Source organism: Ranitomeya imitator, chromosome 2 (assembly GCF_032444005.1).
Source record: "Ranitomeya imitator isolate aRanImi1 chromosome 2, aRanImi1.pri, whole genome shotgun sequence".
Classification (NCBI taxonomy): Eukaryota; Metazoa; Chordata; class Amphibia; order Anura; family Dendrobatidae; genus Ranitomeya; species Ranitomeya imitator.
Window position 1 is genome coordinate 522,233,183 of NC_091283.1, and position 19,526 is coordinate 522,252,708.

A 19,526-nucleotide genomic window follows, 5' to 3' on the forward strand; every position below is an offset into this window, starting at 1 on the left:
AAAAAAATCCAAAATAAATGCAATAAGAAACTATCAAAATGTGATATGCAACCCAAAATAGTATCAATAAAAATGTCAGATTACGGCCTAAGAAACAAATTCTCACACTAAAATAACAAGGGCTCGCTCGCAGGCGTATATTCTCTAGTGCAAGAGAATCGGGGCCGACTATGCTAATGACCCTCGGCTCAAACTCTGTTAGAATTTGATCCGACATCCTAGTAGGATCCGATTCTCTCGCATGAGAGAATCGTATCATAGGTGCGGAGAAGATGTAAAACTTAATTTCTCCATCGACTCTGTGCAAGAACATCGGACTGCACTCAGATATACCCATAGTCTTGTACGGGTGCGTGTGAGCCTAGTCTCGCAGCTACTTGCAGCATGCTGTGTTTGCTTTCTCCTGTTGAATCGGCATGAGAAAATCGCAGGTCTGCACTGCCCCATAGTATAACACTGGACTGAGTGCTTTCCAACAAAACATCTGATAGCATTCGGCTATGTTATACGGCAGTGTGAGTGAGCCCTAAAAGTTACAGGTCCCAGAAAATGGCAACATAAACTATTTTTTTCAGGTTTCAGAATATGTTGCACCCCTTTATGTGCAGGGCCACCATCAGGGCATGACGGCCGTGACTGGCGTATGGGGCCCGGTGAGCAGAGGGGGCCCGCATCGGGCCCCGTCTTATCTGCTCACCGGGCCCCTACCGGCAGCCGCAGGCTAAACCGGGCCCTTAGCGCCGCCGCCGAGTCGCCGACGCTGCAGCTGTTTAAAGCTATTGACGTGCGGGCGCTTCACAACTATTAGTCTTCTTGTTTTGATGCTTAGCAGGACTAAACATGGATGGTGTGATGAAAAGCACTTTGTACGCGTGGTATACCTCAGGCAAGAGATGGTGACAGCAAGATTGTTCACTGCCATGTGCAGCCTTATAGATGTATCCGCCATGTACAAGGATAATGTGCTGCTGTTCTGATAAATTATTAATATCATACATAGATATGATTAGAGATGGTCAGGACAAGCAGCATCTCAATGATTGCACCATCTGGTTTAGGTGCTGTCTTGTGTAAGAGCTGCTCATATGATCTTTCTAATAAATCCATGACCTTCTTCACTTGTATGATCTACTACCCATGCCAGGCATTCACATGGCCACTCTGGGTAGTTTAGTAGAGAAAAAGTGTCTTTTTAAAACCTCAGAAAACAGAAAGTAATACCAATGAGAATTTAAAAAAACAGAATTCCAACCTACAGAAGTTATTTTGCTTATGGACTGGATAGCTGATATTTTTTAGTTGGTGTGAGACTCCTACTGATGACCACAATGTGGACTTATGTCCACTGTTCTCTGGTCTTCGATAGCTGTACTTCTGCAGCCTGAAGTTGTTGTATGGAGTGACCATTTGCACATGCTCCCTGACTCTACATACAGTACATTGCCTATGGGAATGACAATGAAAGTTAAGGGCAATATGATGTAACCACTGAGAATCTAAAAATTACCACCTCACCAGTGCATGGGTGATCAGTTTGCAATCCTGGAATACCACTCCATTGCTCTTCATAAACTATAAACACTGCACCTTTACCTCTTGGACTCTTGTAATTCATCTGATCACAGCACTATGTACCTCTGCAGTCAAGTGAGATTGGTATGCAATGAATACCAATGTGATGTAATAGTAAAGGTTGCAGCTGATCAAAGGCTGCTGATTGGTCATGCGACACAATGCTGTGATGGGAGAAATGCTGCTGGAATGAGAGATGAGTATGAAGTGTTTTTGTTATACGTCCAGTAGTGGACAACTCCTTTAATGTTATCAAAGCCTAGGAATCTCTAGCTTTTGGAATATTACAATTTTCATCATCCCTATGTGAAGAATATCTGAGCATTTATTGGCAGCTTACAATTCTCCTTCAGCATGTGTAGCTGCAACAGGACACCTGACTCAGCAGGTGGTCCAACCACACCAGCTAGTATCCAAGTTCATACAGGATAACCACCTGTGGAGTCCACGCTGTGTGGCTGCTTCATTAAAACTTCCTCCAGTCAGAGGGGAATTTTACAAGGCGATCTAAGGAGAATATGGAGTTATTGTACATCCTAGCCACACACTGGTTACATTTTCGAGATCTCTGGAACAGGCAGAACACCTTCCAGTGTCTCAATCCATTCTAGCACCCCAGGGTGGGGAGATACGCACAATGGCTATTAGAAGCCAGGTAGCGAAGCCGTGTTTGGTCTCCAAGTGTTCTGTTTCACTAGTGCTAGTGAAGAGCACCTCTTAGCCTGTCAGCGTTGTGAGCGAGTGTGGTGCCACGTCAGCGACTGTGTGGGCCACATCCTCTCACTCCCCGTGCCTCCCTATGCCTGTGTGGACAGGGGCTTGTCTGTATAAAACTGTGCCAAGCTGACCTTATGTGCTCCCGGGTGGATGCAGAACATTGCGTTGGTGAAAGTGAGGAGACTGTACCACGTGATCCCTACGATGTAATAGTGACATCAGGTGGAGTGGCGAGGTGCAGGTTAATCACACCCTATACTTTTAGATTACATTTTCCCACTTGCATCCTGACCAAATAATTTATATTTTGTATTTGTATTATTGAACTACTGCATTATATTTACACCAAAGCATGAAATATATGATTTCCCTCATACTTGATATTCCACTTTACATATATTAAATGCCAATATGGATTTTACGTAAATTGTCAATATGGATTGTAATTTTATTTGTTTTATCCTGAGGTTTCCTGATGTGATTAGGTTTGTGACTAGAGGCAGATGACATCTGCATTCACTTACAACACAATTCATCACCCAGGGTCACATTCAATGTGTTTGCTGCAAGGCAGCAGCCAAAAGAGACTGCAAGTTGTGTGTTATCTGACACTGACATGATAACAGCTGCACCTTATAGGCATATGTCCAACTACTATAATCATGCAAGTATGCTACGAGCAGAAAAAGAATAATTTTGTCATAAGAAAAGCTATATCCAAGTAGCCGGAATAATACACATTAATAATATGAAACCATAAGGAGTTTGTGCACCTGTATATGATCCCTCCTTACTGCATCATGTTAGAGCGCTGTTCTCAGGGATAATACCTGCTCCATCAAATGGCATCTCATGGACAATGCGATGGCGTACAAATGTATATAAAGATACTGATGGCTCTAGACCAGGGATGTACATAGTAATCATGGGGCCCTAAAGTTCTAGATGAACAACCTTAAAAAATATATAGATATATTTGTCAAAGTAGGCAGGATCATGGAATACCTTCCATCTTTTATAGACAGGAGAGTGACATGTCTTGGGGCACGTACATATAAATTGTGCCCTAACTGAAGCCCTTTAATGTTTTACCGGCTGCCATACCACTTTCATGGCCCCCATAGGAGTATGGTGTCCCCTAAAAAACTTAATTCCAGCTCACCCAGTTGCTCTATGCTCATCCACCGGCCTCGCCCTGGCCTCATATCAAGGATAATAGAAAAAATTGGAGTCTGGCTCAAGAGGACTGGATTTTCCTTTTCTTTTTATTTTTTCCAAAAGAAATTATAGTGCATACAAAAGAAAAATGTACATGGTCGACCTGACCCAGTCGATGCGTTTAGATTGCACTAAGCAGTCTTACTCATGACTATTACTTTCTTTTGTATGCATTATAATTTCTTTTGAAAAATAAAAAGAAAAGGAAAATCCAGTCCTGTTGAGCCGGACTCCAATTTTTTCAAATAACCACTCAAGTAACTGCTTTCCTCTGATGCACTGTTCTGCTATGTTCAGTACATGACCTTAGGCTTTAGCAGGAGGCACAAGTTAATGACAGTCTTTGACACACAGGCTGAATTGTGGAGGAGGGAGCTATAGGCCCTCTCCTACACCATTGTATTCCACTGTATCTGCATCCATTCGGCATCGGACACCGAGACTCATGTGGATCCAGAGTGCTGCACAGTCTGCCACTATAGATGTTACAACCCTACTCTAGACACATATAGTAGTGCTGTATTGTGTCTCAGTACAAAGTGGGAATAGATTCATGTGATGCCGTATTTTTGCAATTGTATTATACTTTTGTTCTTTCCAATTCATAAATAGAAACTGTGAAGACAAATAACACAATGACACAGTACTCCATGTGCGGTCTAACTAGGGATTTGTACAGAGGCAGTATAATGCTCTCATCATGTGTATCCAGACCTCTTTTAATGCACCCCATGATCCTGTTTGCCTTGGCAGCTGCTGCCTGGCACTGGCTGCTCCAGGTAAGTTTATCATTAACTAGGATCCCCAGTAGTAATAGAGACCGCGCCAGGGCCGGCTCCAGGTTTTTGAGGGCCCCAGGCGAAAGAGTCTCAGTGGGCCCCCCCTTTAACACATTCATGATCGCATATAAACACAGCCATGTAGTATATAGCAGCCCATGTAGTATATAGCAGCCCACGTAGCATATAGCAGCCCACGTAGCATATAGCAGCCCATGTAGTATATAGCACAGCCCACGTAGTATATAGCAGCGCAGCCCACGTAGTATATAGCAGCCCACGTAGTATATAGCAGCGCAGCCCACGTAGTATATAGCAGCGCAGCCCACATAGTATATAGCAGTGCAGCCCACGTAGTATATAGCAGCCCATGTAGTATATAGCAGCCCACGTAGCATATAGCAGCCCATGTAGTATATAGCACAGCCCACGCAGTATATAGCAGCGCAGCCCACGTAGTATATAGCAGCCCACGTAGTATATAGCAGCGCAGCCCACGTAGTATATAGCAGCGCAGCCCACGTAGTATATAGCAGCGCAGCCCACGTAGTATATAGCAGCGCAGCCCACGTAGTATATAGCAGCACAGCCCACGTAGTATATAGCAGCGCAGCCCACGTAGTATATAGCAGCGCAGCCCACGTAGTATATAGCAGCGCCACTCACTCAGGCACTGGTAGGACTAGGAGCTCCTCCTGAATCTGCCTCATAACTTCAGCAGCACTGCAGCCAGCCAGGGGCGGAGATCAGAGCAGGAGAACGTGCTCTCTCCTCCCACAAACAATATCACACTGGCTGCCTTCTCTTAACCCCTATGTGTGCCTGCCTGGCTGCACTGACTGAGTGAGAAGATGCTTGTGTCAGAGCTGGCACATAGGGGTTAAGAGAACGCAGCCAGCAGTGACTTTGTGGGCGGAGAGAGCATGTTATCTCCTGCTCTGCTCTTCCAGCTGTATCTATGACAGCATGAGTGGGCCCCCTTATTCCAGCCTATTATACAGCTGCATTGCTCGGCACAGTTCCTTTACGCAGTTACCCATAAGTTACAAGTACGATCACCATATATGCCGAGGGACACAGCCCATCTCTTTGGGGTACTATATACAGTGGGGCAAAAAAGTATTTAGTCAGTCAGCAATAGTGCAAGTTCCACCACTTAAAAAGATGAGAGGCGTCTGTAATTTACATCATAGGTAGACCTCAACTATGGGAGACAAACTGAGAAAAAAAAATCCAGAAAATCACATTGTCTGTTTTTTTAACATTTTATTTGCATATTATGGTGGAAAATAAGTATTTGGTCAGAAACAAAATTTCATCTCAATGCTTTGTAATATATCCTTTGTTGGCAATGACAGAGGTCAAACGTTTTCTGTAAGTCTTCACAAGGTTGCCACACACTGTTGTTGGTATGTTGGCCCATTCCTCCATGCAGATCTCCTCTAGAGCAGTGATGTTTTTGGCTTTTCGCTTGGAAACACGGACTTTCAACTCCCTCCAAAGGTTTTCTATAGGGTTGAGATCTGGAGACTGGCTAGGCCACTCCAGGACCTTGAAATGCTTCTTACGAAGCCACTCCTTCGTTGCCCTGGCGGTGTGCTTTGGATCATTGTCATGTTGAAAGACCCAGCCACGTTTCATCTTCAATGCCCTTGCTGATGGAAGGAGGTTTGCACTCAAAATCTCACGATACATGGCCCCATTCATTCTTTCATGTACCCGGATCAGTCGTCCTGGCCCCTTTGCAGAGAAACAGCCCCAAAGCATGATGTTTCCACCACCATGCTTTACAGTAGGTATGGTGTTTGATGGATGCAACTCAGTATTCTTTTTCCTCCAAACACGACAAGTTGTGTTTCTACCAAACAGTTCCAGTTTGGTTTCATCGGACCATAGGACATTCTCCCAAAACTCCTCTGGATCATCCAAATGCTCTCTAGCAAACTTCAGACGGGCCCGGACATGTACTGGCTTAAGCAGTGGAACACGTCTGGCACTGCAGGATCTGAGTCCATGGTGGCGTAGTGTGTTACTTATGGTAGGCCTTGTTACATTGGTCCCAGCTCTCTGCAGTTCATTCACTAGGTCCCCCCGCGTGGTTCTGGGATTTTTGCTCACCGTTCTTGTGATCATTCTGACCCCACGGGGTGGGATTTTGCGTGGAGCCCCAGATCGAGGGAGATTATCAGTGGTCTTGTATGTCTTCCATTTTCTAATTATTGCTCCCACTGTTGATTTCTTCACTCCAAGCTGGTTGGCTATTGCAGATTCAGTCTTCCCAGCCTGGTGCAGGGCTACAATTTTGTTTCTGGTGTCCTTTGACAGCTCTTTGGTCTTCACCATAGTGGAGTTTGGAGTCAGACTGTTTGAGGGTGTGCACAGGTGTCTTTTTATACTGATAACAAGTTTAAACAGGTGCCATTACTACAGGTAATGAGTGGAGGAAAGAGGAGACTCTTAAAGAAGAAGTTACAGGTCTGTGAGAGCCAGAAATCTTGATTGTTTGTTTCTGACCAAATACTTATTTTCCACCATAATATGCAAATAAAATGTTAACAAAACAGACAATGTGATTTTCTGGATTTTTTTTTCTCAGTTTGTCTCCCATAGTTGAGGTCTACCTATGATGTAAATTACAGACGCCTGTCATCTTTTTAAGTGGTGGAACTTGCACTATTGCTGACTGACTAAATACTTTTTTGCCCCACTGTATGTATTTATTTTGGTTTTAGTGTTTTTTGCCCGGGCCTATGTAGTATTGCTGTTTGTTGATTGTATTGGTCCACAGTAATTTAGGGACCTTTCAGTTCCATTATATACCATTTAGTGCCGTGGTATTGCATATTTTTTCTTGTTCTATTTTACTCCCTTATGCACGGTCTCTATTACTACTTTTTTCCCATATATATTTATGCTCATTGTTTTGATCCAAAAATGACTTGACACAAGGGAAAATTATGTTTGTTATTGAGGGATAAATACATATTACTTTCATACAAATTATCCTACTGTGCTTTGGAGAAAGAAGAGTTAATACATTAGTATAAGCAAAGTGGCTTCATGTGTCTTCTCCTCAGATACAACACATGGATGAGGATAATGACCACAACCTGGATATATCTAGATCTACACAGCCTGCTGAATAAAAGCTGGAAAACCCATAATAAATATGGCATCCCAAGGTCTGATTATGTTGTGTTTAGATCCAAGACACTAATACCCACATACATGTCTGAATGGAGGGAGCACTATATTTGTTTGTAGTATATTATCTAGTACATGCTGATTCTCTAGTCGTCATGGTCTTTGCTTGTCCTCCCCTCCATTGCATTTCCTTGGGTAAAGAATCTATCTATAACCCTGTCTATGAACGTCAGCCTCATAAAGTCACTCGACCATGCCAGGCAAATGAAGCCTACAAGTTCTGTCTCGAAGGCCAGCTGTGCCCTGTGGTGAGAGCTGCCAGGATTTGGCCTTAGGAGATTGACAGCGGAATAGCCCTGGGTTTATCTCATTACTAAAATACCAAAAGGAGTCAACAAAAGATGCTAGCTCTATCTGGTACTGCTCTTGACCACATATAAATGTTCTAAAATACAGCATAGTATACAATATTGCAAAGTTAAGCACAATGTATAAAGCTGCCTTGTGTGGTTTTATACAGCTACTAAAATCTTCAATAGGATGACAAATGTTTCCAAAATTGGAAAAAAATGCAGTACTAATCAGCAGCCACATAGAGAGACAAAGAACTAAAATCATCTGGTAACCATTACGCCAACATCATAGAGTTACATGTTTTGGTTTTGAAAGAGATCTAGTATCCCATTTAAATATGGCTAGGTCTACATAGTGACCATGGCCACATGACAATAAGATTGTAATGTTGCACTGCTTATTCACTAATGATAGTGAATGTGGTCGTAACACAACCGCAACATTGTAGTCACCGAGAATCCAAATCTGCTAGATTTCAACACAAGCACATTCACTGCAAGGTTGTGTGCAGTTTTAGCCAACACATTGTTGTTTCACCCATGTCTGGAGTAGAAACTAACCTAAATGGCCCACTGCCACCAGTCAATTTTGACTTGCTTTAAGGAGATTGAATTGGTCAATGTACTGCCATTATCAGTTATAGAAGAGTAAAAAAAGAGTAGAGAAATGGAGGTGGAGAAATTAGATGTTAGGCCTGTTTTGGTTATTCTAGTTTCTCTGTAAACAACTTGTCAGCAATTATACCTATGAATGAGGCATGGACCCAAGTACCCTAGTTATTCTTACTTAGTTATTCTTAGTTATTCTTACTGTGTTCAAAAGAATTTATCTACCTGATCCAGCAATTCGGTGCAAACTTCTCCAACTTGTATTCCTTTGGCATTAAAAACATATCAGTTCAGAGATACTAACACTTAGGAGTGTGGGTCACAGGGGCCTACTTGTTGGAATCGGGTCTTCTTGATGACCAGATGTGAACACAATTTTTCTCTTGTAAGCTGGCAGGACTTTGATAAATGAAGAAAGTTCATCGTGAGCAACAGGAAGGCAAATTGTAAGCCTAGCTTAATTTTTTTTTGTTCCCAGCTATTCTTACGACTGTTTCTTTATAAACTCAACTCCAGTCATCTATAGGATTACCATGTCCCTTCAAAGTACTATGCATATCAGATTACACACAATATAAAAGTCACAGCTGGGCATTCAGCCACCTATGCATTAAGTTAGAGTTACTATTATTATTATACATTTTTATAGTGCCATTTATTCCATGGCGCTTTACATGTGAAAAAGGGGGCAGATATGGACAAATACATTAAACATGAGCAAAAACAAGGCACCCTGGTTACATAAGGAGGGAGGGCCCTGCCCGCGAGGGCTCACAGTCTGCAGGGGAAGGGTGAGGATACACTAGGAGAGGGTAGAGCTGGTCGTGCGGCGGTTCAGTAGGTTGAGGATCACTGCAGGCTTGTCGGAAGAGGTGAGTCTTCAGGTTCTATAAACCTTTCACTTATGACAGACATTGAAATAAGATCTTTATCTTTCCAGATCAGTTGTTGTTCTTCTATCCTAATACACAGTAAGATTTAGCCTTTCCACAAGCCATTACGTCAGGTGTAATCTGTGATTTCTAAGGTGTAGTACTAATGAACTGTCCTTCCATGACAAGACTGGGTATCAGAGATATGACTTTATATCATATTTCCTATTGTAAAGCCTAGGATAAACCACAGGAAAATAAATACACCAAAAGTGTGAAAACATGCCTTAAAATGCTACTCTATTTAGTGCATTTAAATATGGTAAAATGCAGTTTCATGTAATGCTTCCTCAAAAGGGCACTGCCAGGAGGTAATCATAGCAGGAAACATTGATTTAAAAAAAAAGGCTTTTTCGTAAAAGATAACAGAGACATATATGAATGCATAAAATGCTTGCTCTTAATGTTGATCAACACTTGGGATCTGCTAATTTAGTTCAGACTGGATCATGTATTATGGAGGTACCCATGTCCATTGCCTATATATCTTCTCCAATCCCACAACTGAACTTCATGCCCTTTTTTTTTCTACCAAACTATTTAGCTGTGTAATATTTTAGAATTCACTTACAACTAACCCCAGTATTTTTTTACTCCAGAAAAATCCTAGTCCAGGTGATTCAAAGATGCTCTATGTCCATACCCTAGGTTCACCTTTGGATGCATATCTCACTGTACACAGTATGCGTTCTGGCTAATTGTCGTTTCCCTTCTTTCCCATTATACAGTAGAGGTGATGTCAACGACTTGAATATTTGCAGGATAGATTTATTACAGCGAACTCCTAACATATGAATGTAATTTTTGTAGATGCATTCTTTAGGATATCTAACTCCAAGGTTCAGTTCTGTACATCTACAGCAAGTTCAATAGTATGCTTCATCTTTACAACATCACATTATACCCCAATCTCCCCAGTCCCATAAGCTCGCTGCCTCAGTGTAATCCTTGACGCTGATCTCTCCTTCAAAACCACATATCCAGGCCCTTTTCACTTCCTGACGACTTCAACTCAAAAACATCTCCTGGATCCGTACATTCCTCAACCTAGAATCTGCAAAAACTTTAGTGCATGCCCTCATCATCTCCCGTCTTGACTACTGCAACCTCCTGCTGTGTGGCCTCCCCTCTAACACTCTCACGCCCCTACAATCTATCTTAAACTCTGCTGCCCGACTAATCCACCTGTCCCCCAGCTATTCCCCGGCCTCTCCCCTCTGTCAATCCCTTCACTGGCTCCCCATTACCCAGAGACTCCAGTTCAAAACCCTAACCATGACGCACAAAGCCATCCACAACCTATCTCCTCCATACATCTGGGACCTTGTCTCCTGGTACCTACCAGCACACAACCTCCGATCCTCACAAGATCTCCTTCTCGACTCCCTCTTATCTCTTCTTCTCACAATCGCACACAATATTTCTCCCGCGCATCCCCCCTCCTCTGGAACTCTCTACCCCAACATATCAGACTCTCGCCTGTGGAAACCTTCAAAAGGAACCTGAAGACCTACCTCTTCTGACAAGCCTACAGCCTGCAGTAACCACTGATCCACCAAACCACTACACGACCAGCTCTGCCCTCACCTACTGTATCCTCACCCATCCCTTGTAGATTGTGAGCCCTCGCGGGCAGGGTCCTCTCTCCTCCTGTACCAGTCGTTACTTGTATTGATTAAGATTATTGTACCTGTTTTTTACTATGTATACCCTCCTCACATGTAAAGCTCCATGGAATAAATGGCGCTATATTAATAAATAATGAATAATAATTATATTGTCTGATGGAAAACAATTTGGTTATATTAATAGAAAAACTGGTAATAACCCATTCCCATGCTTCAGTAAAGTAAAATGGATGGTATATGCATCTACTCGAGAGAAGAAAATATAATGTTAAAAAAGCAATTATATTCTTTCAAGCCTTTGTACTTTTCATAATGAGGGCCGTCAGGGCGAACACAGTGCAATCAATGATGGCGTTCCCTTTAGTTAAAGAATGTCTTATCTAATCTCAGGCTAACTCCCCAGCTGCCGGTCTAGTAAATCTACTTCAAAGATTTAATAAGTTAATGGTACCAAGCACTTTAAATCTGTAGTCCCCATTTTTTTGGAATATTGTTCATCAGTGGATTGGAGAATCAGTATAGAATCAGCAAAAGGCTAAACCAATATACAAAAGAGTGCCCTGCCAAATAATCAACATACTGTATGTTTTGCTTCTAGAAATGGTTTCCATCATTTCCCAACCTGATGTTGAATATCCTACAAACAAATCAATAGGAAACTCCATAGGACCGAATGTTAAAGCGTTGTCTGCGCTCATGATATTGATGATATCTTCAGGATAGGTCATCAATATTAGATGGGTGGGGGTCAAACTCCCATCACCCTCATTGATCCAGATTTTAACAGTAAATGAAGCTGAACAGCACTACTTCGTTCATTATGTGGTGATCGCTACGGAAAACTACAGCTCAGCTCCTATTCAAGAGAATACTAATCCTCTGTCCAAAGCCACCGTGGATGCCTACATTAATTCCTATACTGCTCTGGTCACAAGGGCTTTTGGCATTGACCAGTTAGTTCACCAGTTTAATGGACTAGACAACCCACAAGGGATTCTGGCATTAACTTCTTCAATATACAGTACTACAACCCTGTCAATGGTGCCATTGATCTCTTCAGTGCCTAGGCGGCCACAGTAACGCTGGCATTAACTCTTGTAGAAAAGACCATTAGGACAGGGTTAAAACCTAGCACTGGGTGTCCTGACTATGTGCACCTGGCTAGCTATGTCTAGAGCCAGACCCTGTGTTCACTGTTAGTCAGTCAGCTGTAGAAGCTGAGCTGTCTCTGTGTTGGAGCTGGTGAGTGACCAGCAAATATGAGCTGTCTGGGAGGTGAACACTTCTCTGTAGTAGTGAAGCTGAAGAGAAGCCAGTGTTGATTTACAGAGACTTTACCTGTGACAACTAATGTGTCAACTGCTGAGTGTCAATCCTTACACCCTTCAATAGCACTAAGCCAGTGAGAGATTGGATAGTAAAAGAGAAGTATTGAGAAAGCTAATAGGTCACCAAAAACAGTCCATATAAAACAATTCCATTGTAATCGTGGGTGCCAGATCCATTACAGACCAGCAACATTTAACAATTGGAGACAAAGCAAATGACGGCACAACCACAGAACATAGAAAAGCTTTGCTTCTTCTTTATTATGCATTATAAAGGGTATAAAAATGTAAGCACTATTGGATAGAGACTCATGCGTTTTTGGTGTACACAGTGCCCTAAGTCATAGTCTAACACACTGAACACACAGATTAACCCCTTAAATAACAAAATATAATATATACAAAATAGATACAGAATTAGTTACACAAATATGGATACATATAAAAAGTGGAAAAAAAAAGTGTAGAAAAGCAACGTGAAATTCAATAAATAAAAGATAAATTATGCTTGTAATTCATGCCATTCAGTGTAGAATTTAAATGTAACATCCATCCATGACGCCTCCCTAATTAGTGTCCAATCTGACTGGATGCTCCACTCTCAATTCTGAAAAATCTTACATTCATGCATCTGTAAAAAATGTTTAACACAGTTCTCTATGCCAAAAGTTGTCATGATATACACATGGTTTTCTAATATAGAAGCAGCAAAGTTTTCATATTTTCAGTGGTTCTGCTGTTAATTCCTTTTTCTTCAATTGTTAAATGTAGATACTAAGAGGTCTTTGCATAAAGTTCAAAATAAATATGCCTGCGCAAAGGATGTTGTGCGGCCCAAGGAGCTGTTTGGGATGTGCCTGCTCCTTCTTCCCATATTCAAATGTATTTGCATCTTTCAGACACAAATACATTTGAACACTGTGGTGCCGGGACAGAGGCAGAGGAGCGTCCATCAGCCCCTGCTCCGACGAGCAGCGACGTGATGAGGTCAGCAGGCTGCCAACATCATCACAGTGCTGCCGGCGCCGCACAGGCAGAGAAGACGTCGGGCACTGGTAAGTATTCCATGGTGGAGCTGAAAATTAAATGTCATGTTATTTTAGATGAGAGGGCCAAGGGAGTGGAGGGTTGTGTTACTACAAGGGCATATATTGTGGCAATTTGGGACATTATTGAGCAATTTAGGACATTATGGGGGACATTAAGGGGCAACTAGGGGGGACTGTGAAAGGGAATCTGGTATAGCAAGGGGCATTGAGGTTAGGGGGAACTTGGAAAAGGGCAGTTTGAGAGAGATATGGAAAGGGGCTGTGTGTGATATGTGGGGGATATTATACAGAGGGGCAGTGTGGGATTATGTTTTGGAGAAGGGCAATATCAGGGGGTATTTAGAGAGGGGCAGTTTGGGGCATATTATACAAGGGGAAGTGTGTGGGGGATATGTTGGAGAAGAGCAGTGTTGGGGGGTATTTTGGAGAGGGGTAGTGTGGGGGAATATTATACAGAGGGATAGCATGGGGTGATATTTTGGAGAAGGGCAGTGTGGTGGGGTATTTTGGAAAGGGGCAGTGTGTGGGCGAGCTATTTTGGAGAAGGGCAGTGGCGAGGTATTTTGTGCAGGAAGCACAGTGAGGGGCAATTATTCAAGGGCAGAACATAGGAAATATTTTTATTTATGGGACAGTATAATTATGCTTTTATTTTTAAGGGCATTGTGTCAGGAATTGCTGCTGAAGACGGAGAAAAGGGAAGTCTGGAGAGATAGAGATGAGCTTTGGGCATAAATTCTCATCATGGCATCAATGCTACATGGAGACAAAAGGGGATGGAGTGACTCCAATCAGAGAAGATGTCACATATAAGGTACCTGGATGCCAATGTTTATACTCATGGGACATCAGTGCTATGGTTTGTGCATGGTCTGCAGTCTGATGATGGCTGGTAACAACAATGCCCAGCATCTCCTTACCATTGTTAAGGACATTGTAGGTTCATGCAATACAAATGTATATGGAGCTGACCTGATATTACAATTGATCGCTGTACTAAGCTTGGTGCTGTATACATGTACTGATTTTGTTCACTGCATTGATGTACTGATGGTATTTCTGGTGCTGCATTCATGTACTGATGGTATTTCTGGTGCTACACTCGTGCTGTTCGTATGTCTGGTGTTGCACTCATGTACTGACGGTGTTCTGGCACTGCATTCATGTACTCACGGTGGTTCTGGTGATGCATTCATGCACTGATGGTGGCTCTGACACTGCATTCGTGTTCGGATGCTGTTTTTATGTACTGGTGCTGACTCATGCTGCATTCATGTACTTACATTGTTTCTGGTGCTCCATTCATGGACTGACAGTATTTCTGGCACTGAATTGATGAACTGAGCGAAGAAATTCCAGAAAATTAAGAGACATTTCGGTCAATACTTGACCTTCATCAGTCATCTGAATAGAGGAGATCTGTGTGGCAGCACACTTTGTGAGGGTCTGCAGTGTCCACTGCTAAGACAGGAAGCGCTTCCTATTTTATCAGTGGACACTGCAGACCCTCACACAGCGCGCTGCCACACAGATCTCCTCTATCCAGATGACTGAGGAGCGTCAGGTATTGACCAAAACGTCTCTTAATTTTCTGGAATTTCTTCACTCAAAAAATAAGTTCTTGAATACACCTATAAGGGTGCCAAGTATTTCTACATCGCAGCAGATTTGGTTATCCTACTTGTGCACCATCAGAGATCCAGAAGTGCCGTGTTTTCCTAATTACCTGAATTGATGTACTGACTGTGTTTTTGGTGCTCTATTCATGTAGAAAAAATATACAAAAAAGTCAGCTCACCCATCTATTGGTCCCAGTATCCAAGCACGGAAGCTGCAGTGTAGCAGGAACAAATAAATCATGAAGGTATAATCCAGCTAAGAAAGGTCCGTTAAAATTTTTTTAAAATTCTTTATTACAAAAATATCTTTCATAAAAAATTAAATATCTTAAAAAGTCACAACCTCCATATGGGAATGTAATGTGGGCAGACGTATTTCAAACAACAGTTCTTAGTCTTTGAATGTGCATGCGGCGATTTTTTTTCCTCACGTACAGTTGGACCGAGAGAAAAATTGTACTTCAGAGCAGCACTATTAAATAACATGGGTCAGTGTGTAAAAATCAGACTGCACATGTCCAGTCTATACACTTGTCTGCATGAGCCCATAAACCCAGACCTGTCTACGTTTTTTTCTGGACAATTGATAAGAAAAAAAATACAGACATGTGAACATGCCCCTAGACTATAATGGGTACATGTTCTATCTGTGAAAAACACGGAAGGAACACATATGTGAAAAATGGATTTCTGAATGAGCCCAAAAATACTTGGTTTGTAGGTTATACAGGTCCTTCTCAAAAAATTAGCATATAGTGTTAAATTTCATTATTTACCATAATGTAATGATTACAATTAAACTTTCATATATTATAGATTCATTATCCACCAACTGAAATTTGTCAGGTCTTTTATTGTTTTAATACTGATGATTTTGGCATACAACTCCTGATAACCCAAAAAACCTGTCTCAATAAATTAGCATATTTCACCCATCCAATCAAATAAAAGTGTTTTTTAATAACAAACAAAAAAACCAACAAATAATAATGTTCAGTTATGCACTCAATACTTGGTCGGGAATCCTTTGGCAGAAATGACTGCTTCAATGCGGCGTGGCATGGAGGCAATCAGCCTGTGACACTGCTGAGATGTTATGGAGGCCCAGGATGCTTCAATAGCGGCCTTAAGCTCATCCAGAGTGTTGGGTCTTGTGTCTCTCAACTTTCTCTTCACAATATCCCACAGATTCTCTATGGGGTTCAGGTCAGGAGAGTTGGCAGGCCAATTGAGCACAGTAATACCATGGTCAGTAAACCATTTACCAGTGGTTTTGGCACTGTGAGCAGGTGCCAGGTCGTGCTGAAAAATGAAATCTTCATCTCCATAAAGCATTTCAGCCGATGGAAGCATGAAGTGCTCCAAAATCTCCTGATAGTTAGCTGCATTGACCCTGCCCTTGATGAAACACAGTGGACCAACACCAGCAGCTGACATGGCACCCCACACCATCACTGACTGTGGGTACTTGACACTGGACTTCAGGCATTTTGGCATTTCCTTCTCCCCAGTCTTCCTCCAGACTCTGGCACCTTGATTTCCGAATGACATGCAAAATTTGCTTTCATCAGAAAAAAGTACTTGGGACCACTTAGCAACAGTCCAGTGCTGCTTCTCTGTAGCCCAGGTCAGGCGCCTCTGCCGCTGTTTATGGTTCAAAAGTGGCTTTACCTGGGGAATGCGGCACCTGTAGCCCATTTCCTGCACACGCCTGTGCACGGTGGCTCTGGATGTTTCCACACCAGACTCAGTCCACTGCTTCCTCAGGTTCCCCAAGGTCTGGAATCGGTCCTTCTCCACAATCTTCCTCAGGGTCCGGTCTCCTCTTCTCGTTGTACAGCGTTTTCTGCCACATTGTTTCCTTCCAACAGACTTACCATTGAGGTGCCTTGATACAGCACTCTGGGAACAGCCTATTTGTTGAGAAATTTCTTTCTGGGTCTTACCCTCTTGCTTGAGGGTGTCAATGATGGCCTTCTTGACATCTGTCAGGTCGCTAGTCTTACCCATGATGGGGGTTTTGAGTAATGAACCAGGCAGGGAGTTTATAAAAGCCTCAGGTATCTTTTGCATGTGTTTAGAGTTAATTAGTTGATTCAGAAGATTAGGGTAATAGGTCGTTTAGAGAACCTTTTCTTGATATGCTAATTTATTGAGACAGGTTTTTTGGGTTATCAGGAGTTGTATGCCAAAATCATCAGTATTAAAACAATAAAAGACCTGACAAATTTCAGTTGGTGGATAATGAATCTATAATATATGAAAGTTTAATTGTAATCATTACATTATGGTAAATAATGAAATTTAACACTATATGCTAATTTTTTGAGAAGGACCTGTATAGTAATAAATGCTATGGCTTCACAGGGAAGTGTGTGAGTTCAATTCCCAAACATGGCAGGGTCTGACTGCAATCCCTTAGTCCTACTCATGATTTTCTTTTCTTTCTTTCACACTCCAAGAAATCTACTGGTACATTTACAATGTGGCACTATAGATTGTATTAAAATATTGCAAAAAGTAGTAAAAAATTATCAGTACGCTCAAAACATCCTTCTTCTGAAAGACAAAGATCCCATTTTTGGTTTTCAATCGTAATGCTAACAAATTAGAGATATTAATAAATATTTAGAATAAAAGCTCATTTGGTTCCTGCACAACCCACAGGCAGAGCAGAGGACAAATTAGCATAATTACATTTACATAATTCCTCATCCAGAGAAATGAACTGCTCTCATGCTCGGCTGCACAGAAGAAGTGGGGTAACTGTCTGTGTAAGCTGCCATATGGGAACTCGCTGCCTAGAGAGGACTTTTTTCCCAAGTGCCTCATTCACTAAACAGTACGTCTCTGCAGATTTGGGAAAGGGCTGACTTCATCTCACACACCTACAGTGGAATGGATTTTCTCCCCCTCTATATATACTGTACATGTCATAGGGTTAATGAAGCTAGTGTTGTAAAACTAAACTCAGCAAGTTCTGAAGTCGACACCTCCGGGCAATTTATATTGATTCTAAGAAACATATTCATCAAAAATATGCACAATGACACAAAGTTAAAAAAAATATAATCGTATTTCGGTAGCATGGTGTACTTTTATGGCACATTGGTTTCCAAATAACACAATAAAAGCAATGCAATGAGTAAAGATGTTGTCTGAAACCCGTCGGATTTGAATGGATTTACAACAAACGTCAAATTTGAAGGATCCTTTTTGCAGGTTTTTTTTTACAGGATGTGGGTGAGCTGATGGATTACATTTGATCAGTGTAGGTTCCAGAAGCTGAACCCCAGGTTTTTGGTTCATATGATATACATATAGTTAGACCGCACATGGAGTACTGTGTCCAGTTTTGGGCACCGGTGCTCAGGAAGGATATAATGGAACTAGAGAGAGTACAAAGGAGGGCAACAAAATTAATAAAGGGGATGGGAGAACTACAATACCCAGATAGATTAGCGAAATTAGGATTATTTAGTCTAGAAAAAAGACGACTGATGGGCGATCTAATAACCATGTATAAGTATATAAGGGGACAATACAAATATCTCGCTGAGGATCTGTTTATACCAAGGAAGGTGACGGGCACAAGGGGGCATTCTTTGCGTCTGGAGGAGAGAAGGTTTTTCCACCAACATAGAAGAGGATTCTTTACTGTTAGGGCAGTGAGAATCTGGAATTGCTTGCCTGAGGAGGTGGTGATGGCGAACTCAGTCGAGGGGTTCAAGAGAGGCCTGGATATCTTCCTGGAGCAGAACAATATTGTATCATACAATTATTAGGTTCTGTAGAAGGACGTAGATCTGGGGATTTATTATGATGGAATATAGGCTGAACTGGATGGACAAATGTCTTTTTTCGGCCTTACTAACTATGTTACTATGTTACTATACATATTATTATGGCTATAGACTCTAAATGCGACAGAACTAGCCTCAAATAGACCATGAGACTACAATGAAAAGCAATAGCATTAGTTTGGTCATAGCTCATGAGGAAACATGATGCCACCTGTGGCACACTTACCATAGATGGTTGGGTTCTTGCCCTTGTTCATCTGTTTTAGCCTTTTTTGATGAGATTTGCCATTATAATGTATTTGGGCTTGGGCAGCAGAGTTGAGCTGGATGTTGCAGACATCACACAGAGTATAGGATGGTAGTCTCTTCTGCTTGGATTGCAGGTCCATTGTTAGGCCGTTCGGCTGGCCATCCGCACATAAGGGAATGGACAGCAAGGAGTCTGTGGAGTAAGCAGGACTCACAGGGCGCTTCATGACTGCATAGAAAAAAATAGAGGAGAAAAGCCATACTTTAATCAAATGTGCCCACCAATGATGACATACATCTGTTGACCAATAGTGCTAGAATATGGCTCCTGAAGTGAGTAGTCCAAGGGTTAGTCTACAATAACACTGCTGGATATTTAGGATTAATTTGTAAAACACAGCAGGATGTAAATGTATGAGGGTTTCACTATATTCTTAATTGTGGATGTAAAAAGATGGTAATGTAAAACACAACTATCCACATACCAGAGGCAAGATACCTATTGTATTTCCACTGAACTTAGATT

General features: G+C 41.9%; 1 protein-coding gene across 1 annotated transcript in view; it reads right to left on the reverse strand.

The window, feature by feature from the left end:
- ZNF385C (zinc finger protein 385C) overlaps nt 1–19,227 on the reverse strand; it is a 285,730-nt gene extending 266,503 nt beyond the window's left edge. Inside the window, exon 1 of the mRNA XM_069751794.1 lies at nt 18,978–19,227. Within this exon, the coding sequence (XP_069607895.1) occupies nt 18,978–19,227 (250 nt within the window). The remainder of the gene's footprint in view (nt 1–18,977) is intronic.
- Between the last annotated feature and the right edge of the window lie 299 nt (nt 19,228–19,526).